This window comes from Motacilla alba, chromosome 3, assembly GCF_015832195.1.
Source record: "Motacilla alba alba isolate MOTALB_02 chromosome 3, Motacilla_alba_V1.0_pri, whole genome shotgun sequence".
NCBI lineage: Eukaryota > Metazoa > Chordata > Aves > Passeriformes > Motacillidae > Motacilla > Motacilla alba.
In genome coordinates this window covers 87,775,937-87,789,004 of record NC_052018.1, presented here as the reverse complement: position 1 = coordinate 87,789,004, position 13,068 = coordinate 87,775,937, and the positions used below count along the sequence as shown (strand labels likewise).

Sequence of the window (13,068 nt, the reverse complement as noted above, 5' to 3'; positions counted from 1 at the left end):
TAAAGAATAGATCAGCTTTATGTTCCACTATGAAAAAGGAAAAGTGTGTTAATTGCTCATAGACAGTAGCTTACACAGAGGCACTTCACAGCTGAAGAATATGATATGGAAAAGACCTCTGTTTAAATAACACGAGCAGTGTTGTGACATGGACCAACTAAACTCCTTAATGCATGACAAGGAAAATAGAGGCAAAACAATATGACATAAAAAGAGTTCTGGATTTAAATGAAGTATTTGGGGGTGCCATCTGTGTCAGCCGTAGCTAAAGGCACTTTTCTGTATCTGCATTTCTTTCTTAGGCTTGTATTAAATGTATGCAAATGAAGTGATTGTAAAATATAATATGTATGAGTAGTTTCCACATACTTCAGTTAAATATGCATATGGATTTTAAAATCCATTTAACCAGAATACCTAAGAAAAAAAAATTTCATTATTTTTTTTAGAAATATAGAATACTTTAGTGTCGATCAGAAGAGCACAAATAATGTTGTCCCTAGCAGTTGGAATTGTACCACTCTAATTATCAGGTTATAATTCTCTCTTACAAAAGGAATTCTCAAAATTAAACAGAATTAATATATAAGCCCATCAATAACTGCATTACAGCCTTGCACTTATGTAAGCCTTCAGGTAAGATTATAGTATTTCAGATGTCTGAAACAGTTGTTGATCTTAAATACCAAATATACAGCAATAGTTAAACTGATTAGGGATAAACTTTTAGCCTTTGTTCTGAAGTTCCTTGCAGAGTGGATTTAATTCAGGCCTTAAATCTCCCTTGCATATAATTTATTTAGTACAGCAATATGGGGCCTCACATTTTTTATAAGTAGTGTTCAAGTATTTATTGCATAAATTAGTTTGTCTACAAACTCTGACCAACTCCTGATAATACTTGACCTACAGCTCTATACCTGTGGTAGTATTTGACCTCAAGATATTTTTGTAGTTATTAAATGTTTAATCTTTAGTAGTGTCATTTATACCAGGAAATTTACTTAAACAAGTACTATCAGTAATTTAAAAATGCTTTCATACAGTTTGCTCACTTTATCCATTTTTTATTTGCAGTTGAAAAATGAAGAAAAAGATACATATGAGGAAAACCTCCATTACCCTTTTCTTCTCATTTTAACCAAACAGAGATAGAAGATTACACCTTTTTTTTTAAAGATGGACTGCTGAAAATTATTCCATGTATGTGGATGGTCAGGCAATGTGGAATGTTCATTTTCCCCCATTTATGTCCCTGAATCATCATTGGGGAAATATTTCTAATCTAAATGCTGAGAAAGTTATTGTAGCTTGTTTTGCAGAGTATAAACATTGAGACATCTTTTTTTTTGTATAATTTTAGAAGTTATTTTTCCAATTATATTCCAGCCTTAAACTGATTGGACTTCACATGTATGCATTAACAAAGGTGCAGAGCTGGCTTCTTTCTCTTTTGTGCCTTTAAACTTGCATGTACTTTGTTGATCTCTTTAAATGCTATTTTGAGGTGTATTTGAAAATATATGGATAATATACTTTGTGGGCTTAGATAATTGGTTGTAAAGAAGTGAATGCATTGACACTTAATTAGTAAGGAAATAGTTGTCTGAAGATCTTCTTAAAGTGCACCTATTGAATGCTTGTATTTTGCTGCCTTTTTATTTTTTTAATTCCACTGTTGATTTTTCTATCCATGGTTGAAATGTCCTCATTTGCTTTAGTGTTGAAGGCTCCTTTTCTATATGTGTGTATGTATGTTTTTTTCCAGCAGGACTTTTCCTCCTGTAGATGTATAAGAAATTATGCATCAGACAAAAGCCTCATAAACTGACCATTTGTCCTTTGGACACAATAGCCTGCCCAGCCCCTCTGCTCCTCCTCTCCAATTATGTGTGATTAGTCTCAGTGTGTTGTGTCAAGAAGGGGGAGTGTGCTGAGTGCTTATTATCTGTTTAGGTACAAGAAGAGCACATTTAGGTTCTGACTATGAATGGAAAGTGAGTCTTTATCAAGACTAAAATCTAAATGCTACTATCCTAGAAATTGCTTTCAAAAAACACATGCTTTTTTTTTTTATAAATTCCAAGAAACACTGTAAGAACTAAAGGATTTTATAATGTAATCAAACTATCTCCCTTGAAATAGTTTATATTGTGATATATTGTGGCCCATATATTTGATATACACTTAATGTGATTTTTCTTGTACTGGAAAAGACAAAAATCCTACAAAAAACCAGGAGCAGTATCTGATTTCTTAACAGTTTAACAGACTGTTTTAATGACTTCTCAGTAGCAGTCTTTAAACCACAACACTTTTAAAATGTTGTAAAAAGAGAGAGAGGCAGAGACCATGACTGAGAGAGGAAGGGACTAGCTGCAAGCAAGTGTAGAGAATCCTGCTGAAATACATTAATTCAAAAAATTGCAATTTGACAATAAGCATTCTTCCATACTCAACTCATTGGCCAGCATGTAAACCACAAGCTCCTGAAAGTCTCTTGCTCTTCTGCTTCTTCCCAAATAAATTTCTTCACTACCAGTTTGCACGTCCTTGTATTCAGTACTTTTTATGCTCCATTAGAGCACCTAGATGGATCTCAGAAGGCATAGGTCAAGTCGCAGTTAGATCATACATTTCTTTCGCACAAAAACTTGAATTGCAATGCCAAGTGATGGGCTAACATCACAATAACAGCAATTTATTCCTCTTTTGATAAAAAGCAGCCTATTCTCGGTGTTAGATAAAGACCAGGGGCAATGCAAACCAACCATTTATCCTAGAACTGAGTAGTATAGCTGGTATGAGTTTCATATTCAAACTCCTGTTGGAAAATACTTGTGTAGTAAGAAATCAAAAGCATTTAGGAGTAATTTGAAATTGCTGTGAAGATGGCTTTAGTGTAATTAGTTTTGTTTTGTTTGCCCCATACAGCAGTGCCTTTGTTTCTCTAAAAGCATGCACAAGGAAATCTTCATAATCAACAAAGCAGTATGGAAAATAGAGCAATATTAAAATTTGCAAACGTTTTATTTTTGAGAGGACTTGAATGTCTGCTGTACAATAATCTAATAAAGATTGTTAGTTGCCAAAAATAGAGGCAACGTCATTTGAAAATGGCAGTTTTAGCTCTAAGAAGAAAACAGTTTTACTCAAATTCGTAGCTGATAATTGCTTTTGATTTCTTTAGTGTCTGTCGCTTGAGTTGAAGGCTTTGCACAGGTGCTGCCGTCCCTAAAGTGTGTAATTGATGGCTTGTTTACGAAGATGCATTTAGGTTTCATCCTGCAAACTCATACTGGAGCTCCACAGGCAGTAAAGTTATTCACCTGCATAAGTGCTTGCAGGTTTGGTCCATGTACACGTTTTAAGAGGTACATAAACATATTCTCTTTTTGATTTATTTTGTTTTGAAATGGATGTTGAAAAGTCACAGATTTAGGATTTACATGAGGCACTAAGAGTGTTCTCTTTTAGATACATCTCTGAATACCTTGCATGAGTATGTATTTGAATTGTTTCTGAGCACCTAAATTTTAATAAAAATACAGTGTTTGTTAATACATCAAATATCATTCCTAAGAAAATGTTAGGCAGTTTGTCAAATCATGCTTATAAAATGTATCAGAGCCTTTTATGTCATGTGTTTTAACTAGTCTCTGATACTTGGTATATTTTTAATGATATAATTTACAGTGTTCTGTAACACTATATTGAGCTTAATTACTTTGTGTTTGCAAAGCATTTGAAGTTGAATGAGACCGTGCAAGAACTATGCTGGCTTCACTGAGAATGGAAACGTTAGGTTGATACAAGTTTTCCTTCACATATTTTGGTAATTCTTACAGCAATGCTGTGTCTTCTTTCTCAGAGCAAAATGGCAGAGAGGAATGGTATTCTTGTGGACATCCATTCCTTGGGCACAGCTCTCATGCACCTGGTGCCACTGCCAGTTAGTTGTGTCATCTTCAGGATATGAAAGATCAAGAAGAAAGTATTCTATTTCCTGCTGCGAGATATGGCAGCACCTTGCTTGAAAATTGCAAACTAGCCCCAACTGATAGCATTCTGGAATACTGGGAACAATCTTTCCATTTATGAAATAAATCAGATGTGAAACAAAAAATGTCTTAAGAATGTGAGATGAGGCAGGAGAACTTGTGATCCCAGGTACCAATCCAGCTTCAGAATCCTTATTAGACAAGTCATTCACGTTTTGCCTGTGGCTTTAATGGCTACATATTTGCACAAGGAGGAAAGCTGGATTAAAATTGTTCCTCCCCACAAAAAGCATCTTTATATCTTGAGTCTGGCTGCAAACGGTCTATCAAGTGTTACATCTCCATTACAACTCTCCTTTGCTGCTCCCTGAACAAAAGAGGATGCAGTGGGTGGAGCTTTTGATACTCCTCTTGATATGGCAGGTGGCACAGCTGATATGGTGGGGGAAGAGGAAAAAGGCAGCAACACATGCAAGTCAAACAGCACAGTGTTTTATTGCCCACTCTCTCTAATGCAAGAGGGGAATAACCAAGTCCTTGTTTTTTCATAGGAGAAATTATAAATAAACCTGTCGTTTAGCCTGGATTTTAATGGGTTTTTTCCCGTGTGTGGGTTTCTTCTTTTTTATGGCAGGGATTTTTAACAGTAATGTCAAACTGCAAATTCCTTTAACTCTTTTGAAATTTTTTGAGAAACTGGGAGAAAGTGCTAGGACAGCATGCACTGGTGTTTATGTGTAGAAAGTTTTCTACACAGCCTGGTCATCCCATGTTGTTTCCTCAGAAAGAGGCAAATTTTTTTGCTTTCTATGTTTTTATTTGCTTTTTATATTGTCTTGAATCTGATTAAGGCGTTGTCTCCACTGCCACATATTGGTAGTCTAACACTGGTTGTAAGCCCATCGGTATCTTTTGAAAGATTGTTTTGAAAGTTGATTTTAAATATGATTCTCATCTGCAGTGCAACAGCACTTATTAATGCAATCGAAATGAGGGCACCCTCATTCAAAATCCCATGAAGCTAAAAGAAGGTCAATACATGACTTAGTAAATTTGCAGATGAATTTGTAAGTAAGGAGGGGACCCCCCAAATGATGCCCATTCCTCACATGGGGAAACCTGAAGCACAGCCAGTATTGCTGTCTCCTGTAGCAATTTAGAAATCAGGCAGTGCACTCTAGAACTGACCCCAGATTTTGTGAGACCCACTGCTGCATCTCCTCTGCAAGATCCATCTCCTTCTCCAACCTGTGGACTCTGTTCCAACAGCTGAATGTAACAAACCTAACTTTTCTTTCCCATTTTCAAAGAGTTTAGCCTATTACAGCTCCTTGCTTAGTCAGCAGCTGGCTCGCTGCCAAAAAGCCCAGCATATTGTTGTGGCTGGGTGAAAGCTGGATATTTTCCATGGCTGTCCAACAGCGGCATTGGATCTTCATTGTCTTCTCGTGTGTAAAGTGTGTGGAAAGTAGAGGGAAGATGCACGAAGCGTTAGTCCAGATGGCATTCCACAGCCTGAGAAGAAACATCTTGACCCTCGAATCTGGGTTAAACTCAACAGATGCCAAGCCCCCAAAAACAAAGAGCTGTTGTGGCTGACGACAGCAAAGGAGAGATAGGCCTTTGGTAACAGAAAGTATCTTTTATTTTGGATGCATTTCCCTGAAGATAACCAAAACAGTGTCACTTGTAGAAGACTGCTTATTAAAAACAAGCAAAAAAATTATGGCTGTCTGCATTAGGCATCGTCCCCCTTCAGTTGTAAAATGTTGCTCCTGGGTGATGGGTTATGCTCGCAGAAAGGATTTGAACATTCAGACTGCACTGTGCCCTGACAGAGCCTGCATGCTAAAAGACCTGTTATTTTTTCCTGATTCTGACTCCAATTAATGTACTTTTTAAATGATTAAACATATCATGCTGTGACTTCTGAAATGTCAACAAGCTTCGAAACTTGGGAGACAGGAATGTAATAAAATAGGTAATAGGAGATTCAATAGTTAATAGAGGCCCTGAAGTGTGAGTGTATACAGTAGCTGTATATTGGAAACTGTGCAAATGAAGATGGCTTAGTATTGCAAACTGAGGAAGAAAATTGTTTTTAATTAGCACCTTCATAAGAACTGCTGATTAATACTGTTTGGTTTGGTGAAAAGCTTTCAGCTGAGTAATTTGTACAGCCATTACAACAGTTTTGTTAGACCAGGACTCCTGTTGTTAAACACAAACAGCAGATGATAATGGTGGAAGATGAGTTTGTCATGTAACAATTTACCTTATTGAAAAAAGCTTTATATAAAACCCAATACAGTAGGTACTAGCAGAAATCACATATTTTAAATCCTTTCAAGATTGCAGTGTGTGATGCTGGCGTGTTTTTTCATGGAGGAGAAACAGATTTTATATCATTTATAAAATTATATATACAATTTAAAGGTGTTGTAGCATGGACAGACTGCTTTACTGGTAATGCTTTACATCAGGATGGTAAAGTGCTGGTATATTCAGACACTTCCTAAGTATACAAAGTCAGTCTAAAATTTGAAAGGTAATTAAGTAATACTGTTCACATGCAAATGTATGTTTGTGCATTATGCACTGAAATTACGTCTGGTGTTTGTGTGATGTCTAGCATTTATACCTAAGGCTTTAAGGAGATTTCTCCCAGGTTAACTACTGTTCACAGCAATTGCTTCCCCTTCCTTTCAACTGACAACAAAAAATTAAAACCCCTTATCCATGTCTCCATAATACAGAGGCATATGCATTTTAGTGGCCCAGATACAAAATTTAGTGCAGTCTGTAGAAACTGAGGGATTTTATTAAATGTGGTAACAATGAAGGAATATCTGCACTAAATTATGACGCTAACCAAGGATGGTAAGATCTGTAAATTATTGGAGTGCTATAATAGAACATGAGAGTTTTCCTTTAGACAGGCCTTCGGGGTAATAACAAGGGTTGAGACTCACGACAGTGCCAAATAAGCTTTAGACAGCATAATAGTCTGCAAAGAAAAGCCACAGAGCACTAATGTAAAAGAAGAGCTGTCCACCACATGCAGTAAAAATCACCAAAGGTCATTTTATGGTAGCAATTGTGACATAAAATTGGTGGTCATGCTACATGTCTAATACTCAGCACAGCTTTATAAATGATGGGCCCCTAGCGATGGCTGTCATTAAGTGCTTTCATCATAATAAACTTTAAACTGTTGGCTTTATGAATCGCCAGCCAGCTTCAGCTGTTCGTTGGATGGAGCTTGCAGTGCCTTAAGTGTGACAAGGCCTATTAGGAACTGCAACCATGTTTCAAGCGTACTTGGCTTTCCCACTCCTGGGGTGATTGCTGCCTATTAAATGGCATCTGGGAAGATTTTCCTCCAGCAATCTCTGATCAAGAGCTTTTTTGGGCTTTGACCTGCATTTCCTTCAAGACTTTCTCTGAGGAGTTTTATAAGAGCAAAACTCCAGAGGATTTATAGCCACTTCTGATTAATACCTTTTCAGTTTTTCTAGCAACTCTCCCACTGCTACATGGAGAAAAGCTTTCATTGTTCCTAAGGTGCTTATTTGTGACCTTTTCTCTGCTTTCTGATTCCCTCTAACATGTTCTCAGTGAAATCCTTGGTGTACAACCAAGACAGTTGCTGAAGTTGCTGCAGCTTTCTGTGCAGTGGCTTTGGTAGTTAAAAAAGAAAATTAATTTAGAAGGAACACCTCCCATTTCTATTTCAAAAGTGGTCTCGCAACTCACAGGTAACAGTTAAATGCCAGCAGTAGGGATTTGCTCTCCTAAATAGTGTACATGAGGTAGAGAAATGCCAGTTCCGTGGGGCTCCAGCTGAGGGGAATGCAGCTACATAATTGTAACAAAAATTTCTCCTCGAACCCAGCCTCTCAAATCCCTGCGTGAAGAAACAGCCTCTGTGGCCCGTTGGCAGGCACGGAAGCGAGTTCTGCCGTGGCAGGGCCACATTCTTCCTTCAGCAGCTTCCTCTCTTTGTAAGAAAAGTGTCCCAGTCCCGGGTTCATTTGCGGTCCCTCGCTGTGTTGAGACGGGGTGAACAGAGGAGCAAAATGTAAAGTGTTTACAGCCTTAGGAAGGTCATGGCAGCATCCCAAAGCTCCCCTGGGGCAGCGGGTCTCAGTGGGAGACCCTTGGTTATCCAGGCTGCCGGGACCCGGTCCTGTTCTCACCCTGGCACAGGGTCAGGGCACGGCCCCTGAGGTGGCGCGTTCCTGAAGCCTGGAGCGCGCCAGGGATAACTATACTGCTGAAATATAAAGTTGCATATAAAGATTTCATGAACTAGATTATATTTTCATCACTCTTATGCATATGAAGTCTTTTAATTTCTATAAATCTTACAGTGAGTCAGAATTAAATCGTATTAGTGTGAATAATAAATGTTTAGGGATCACTCATCTGAGAACTTGTAGTATTTAATTTACAAGGACTATACATTTTTCAAATCTCTTAACAAGGAACTTTAAGCACTTCTTGAGGTTTTAAAAAAAGGAGAGAAAACCAAAAAACACAACAGATCTGGAAAGCAAAAATGCTCTATTTTCCCAGAATCCTGAATGAGTCACTCAGGAGGTATTGTAATTGCAAAAGCTTTCTGGGTGTAAGAACCTGGCTAATACTCTTATTAGCATCTTTTTTAATCCAGGTAACATAATAGTCAAAGTGTCAGATGAATGTCTCAGAAGTGGACCATTAAAAAATAAATTGTGAAACCTTTGAGAGATTAGCATTTGAATCCAGCCAGGAGCTCCTTGAGGTTCTTGGGTGTGGATCAGAGTCCTTAATGTATAAGTTGCTATCACAAACCACATCAGCCTCCAAGTTACTTGGAATGAGAAGACAGTAGCCATAATTATTAGTCTTAGCTCTGGAGCTGTTTCCTCTGGGAAGCAAATTAGCAAAATCAGCTTTTCACTGCAGAAAGAGGTTTCATTTTCTGATACTTTTCATTTGTAAGGAAGTTTTAAAAGCAAACAACAAATAAGAAGTACATTAAAACAGTATTTCCAGGGTTAAAACTAACGGTTTAATTCATAGTGATTATACTTAGCTCTTAACCAAGGCTAATCTGAATTTTGTACATTCAATATGCTTTTTTGGAGTCATTGCTTACATAACATCATCAGCTGATGCAATAGTTGACCTTTTCCCATGTTGGGAAACTGAGGCAAAGAAGTGAAGTCACACACATAGAAAGGTTCCATGACAGGCAGAAATGTATTTATAATGCAAGTTTCACTCAAAGACAGTTCTTGAACTGCAGACCTTTAACCATCCATCACAGTTAATTTTTGTGCTAGATGTTGGCATACCCTGGGAACTGCATATTTTTCATCATCAGGTATCATTTGAAATTCCTTGAAGAGGTTGTTTTTCTTTCTGATGGATGGTACCGGTATTGGGTTTCTCAGCAGATGTACTGAAATACAGACAGGGATGTAGGATGTACAAGAAGTATTTTAATTTGGCATTTCCCTTCTTCTAATGCATTTCAGCAGCAAGCTGCTCATTTTTGAGGGATCGGGTAAGAGCACTGAAGAAAACATGTCCAATTTCTTTGTCAAATTTTTACAGGAGAAAAAACTGTTTATTTGTTTGAAGGGAGCACTGATGGACATTCCTACATGTTCTTACTGTTTTGGTGTTGCTGCTGCTGTGCTGCCTTCCAGGAGCTGGGGAAGATACTTAGGAGAGGTGGCTCTACGTTAACTCTTTGTGATCTCACCAGAAATCTGCAGGAATTGTTTGCGCCACTTTTGGAGACAAGTACTTCCACAAGTCTGCAGGCTACTAGAAGATTTAGGGATGAAGACCACACATAAAGCTCTGTGTGGTGTGAATTGCAGCAAAGGCATTAGTACTTTGTGAGCATGTTCAATAACTGATGCAAACAGTTAAAGCGGTGACACAACGAGAAGCAAAGTGGTGATTTAGCCTTGCATTCCTGGTGCAGGGAACAGCAGCAGCTTGGCAGATTTCTACAGAAAGGGCAGGTGGTTTTGCCGTGGCTCTACAACAGCTTGTGGCAGGTGAGGTGCATCTGTGCTTTTCTGTGCCTACCCTGCAGACAAGGTGCTGCCAGATAACTGCATGGGGAACAAAAAGGGATCGTGTTACAGGCACCAACACTCTGGGAATCTGCCAGCTTATGTAGTGAGGTAGAAATATTAGCAAACACGTGGGGAAAGAGTCTATTATGGAAATAAAGGGCATGGGAGCGCCCAGAAACAGTGAACCATATTTTACTGTGGTTTATAGGCTGCACAGGAAAGAAATGGGAGGGAAAAGATGAAATTCTCATCTGGGAGAGAGGTAGTCACCATGACAAAAATAATTTAGAAAGGTGTTAAGCTCAGTTAAAAGGCAGCCCTTTCAAAGCACTTTCAGAGTTATTTTCAGCTGTGAGCAAAGCAGAGGAATATTGCCACTGAGTAGAAATTGCTGCCAAACAATGATGGGTGGAAAAGATGCTTATTGCTGAACCTCAGCCCTTTTCAGGTCACTTTTGGCCTGTTCTTTTCTTTGTTCTAAGACCCCTTTACAGAAATAAGGACTGCAAAGAATGGGCAGCATACCATCCTGGCCCTCCGTGCCAGGGTAGCAAGGGTCGGAGGCTTGTGTCCAGGGCATGAAAGGCTGAGTATGGGCTGCTTAAAGCATGGGGAGGACACATCCTGTCGTGTCATGGCATTAAGAAGGCCCTACTTGTTTCCAAAAACTAGGAGTGAGAGTGATTCCAGTTGAGTTTCTCACAGGACAATGGATAATCCTGTCAGGCACGAAGCTCGGTGGGGCAGCAGCGCACAGACCCTGCAGAGCAGCACGGCCACAGCGAGGATGCAGGTAAGACTGAGCACCTTAAAAACTTCTCCAGAGGAACAGAATCGGTTCCATTTCCAAACTTTGCAGTCCCCGCTAACCACAGACACAGGAACCTGCAGACCACAGACCTGTGTATGTTGAGGAGCTCAAGTGTGGGCTCCCATTTTTGTTGCAGTGCATCCGTGGCATGTGCCATGTGCACTCACCAGGAAAGACAGAAGGTGAAGGAGCAGCAGGGAATGCTGAGTGCTGGGAGGGCACTCGTGGTGTGTTGGCTTGCCTGGACTCAAGAAAACGGTGTAAAGGCAGCATATGATTGTACTTGACCTGTGGTTCTGCCTTCAGAATGATCTACCTCATGCTGATGAGGTGACTAGGGATGTGTTTTCCCTAGGTAACCACTCTTGCCAGTAAGCAGGGGGCATTTTATTGCCATGCAGCCATGTTATTCCAGCTGCTGGATGGCATTCCCCTGTCCCAGAGCCACCAGCCATTTTACCTGCTACTCTGACACTCAGTGCTTCCCACCTGTGCCAAACAGGGTCAAGCTGAAGTGAACACTTGCATGAACAGTTCATATCATTGTACAATCATATATTTGAGTTGCAGAAGCACAGCACATTTTTCTACTGCTATTTAGAGGCTGATGTATGTAGCCTTAACAACAATTTGTTTATTCATCTGTTTCAGTAGCTTTGTTCCTGCTGACTTCTATCTAAAATGTGATGTAGTGCACATTTCATGAGCTATAGGACAGTTATTATGGCTTGAGGTGAGTCCATATGCACAGAACTGTGGGGAAAAAAGGATATTTAAAAAATCTCTTAAGATCTAAATTGTTGTTAGTATTCCTCTTTGCTGATTTCTTATCTTTTCATAGCACGGAAATAAGAATAAATTTAATATGTAATACTGAATCTGGGCATATTTTCAGTGTAGGAAACATGCAGATATATCAGAATATTCAGAAATCTGAGCTTTTCATGAAGTGTTGAAAAAGCTCTTTCAAATGAGGAAAGAAATGCCACTTTAAACATTCATTTAAAAAATATTGATGTAGCAATATGATGCTCTGCAATGCATCTTCTATGCTTAAAGCACAGGAACTGGTATATTCCCAGATTTCTTTTAAAATCTGACTTCCAAAAGCAAATAGTCCTGCAGTGATAGTTCAAAACACTTGTGCTTCTCTGAGTGATGTCTATGCTACTTTAAACTGTGAGCTGACTACAAGCTCAGGCACAACATGGCTTCATCTATGTTGACCTTGGTGTGCTAAGCCAAAGGGTACGCTCAAGGTATTTGTGCTTCCTGTCCTGGCTCTGGCCTTCTGCACTGTGGCCAGTGAAAGTCCTATGGTTTGTGTGTAAATGTGCAGTCTTGGCCGGTATGAGCTTTCTCTCTCTGGGAGAAGTAGCCTAAGGGTAGGCTGCTTGTAAATCCAAACCCTCCAATGGGTAGCTTTGGGACCTGATGACCAGGGGTTTTTGCTACATTCTTAGATGGGATGTGTGGAAGGCCCTGAGCCTGTTCTTTGTGCCGTAGACCTGTGCTAAGCAGGACCGCCAGCCTGAACCTTCTCTCTGGGCCTTCTCTGAAGGTTGCTTCTAGCCTGTGTTTGAACTTACAACCTCCCAAGGTGCTCTTGAGTTTGTGTGCCACAGAGACATAATCAGTGACTGGAGATTCTCCTGTGCTGGACCAGCCCTTTTTCTCTGCTGGTTTAGCTGGGCTGTAATTCAGAAACTTCTGCCCCTTTACCCTTCCTAAAGGAAAACACAGCTGCACAAACCTCCATTTAGCTTTGAAAAGGGGCTGTGATAATTGTCTTAAAACCAACCTGAAAATGTAAAGCATTACTAAGCATTACACCAGAGCCTTTTCATGCTGCTGATATAGTAAAAGTTTATTTCTACAAGCAATCGATGTGTCTTTTGGGCTGAGACCCAATAGGACCTTCTTGCAGAGGCCTGTGACTCCATGAGAGTAGAGGCAATTCTCTCTGGGCAGCTATGGATTACAAAGGAAGTCACTACCACTGGGAGTAATGTTATCTTAACAAAAATCTCCCTGCTGTTGCCCAAACCTTGACCTACTGTGCAGTTCTTTTTCTGCTCATATAACTCACTTGACATCTTTACCTTTCTATACCACTTTGCTGTAATTCTCTATGACCCTTTTGAAGAACTATAGTGATGGTAGGGCTTCATTACAA

General features: G+C 39.4%; 1 protein-coding gene across 2 annotated transcripts in view; it reads left to right on the top strand.

Moving 5' to 3' along the window:
• Positions 1 to 13,068, top strand: part of CAMKMT (calmodulin-lysine N-methyltransferase) — a 248,399-nt gene that overhangs the window by 211,379 nt on the left and 23,952 nt on the right. The window contains exon 11 of one of the 2 annotated variants that reach the window (XR_005256237.1): positions 1,078 to 10,874. Coding sequence is in view for 1 of the 2 variants with exons in the window: in XM_038131277.1 (XP_037987205.1) it covers positions 1,078 to 1,155 (78 nt within the window). In the remaining variant the exon portion in view is untranslated. Of the gene's footprint in view, positions 1 to 1,077; positions 12,202 to 13,068 lie in introns of those variants that run through there. The other variant, XM_038131277.1, reaches the window with a different exon arrangement.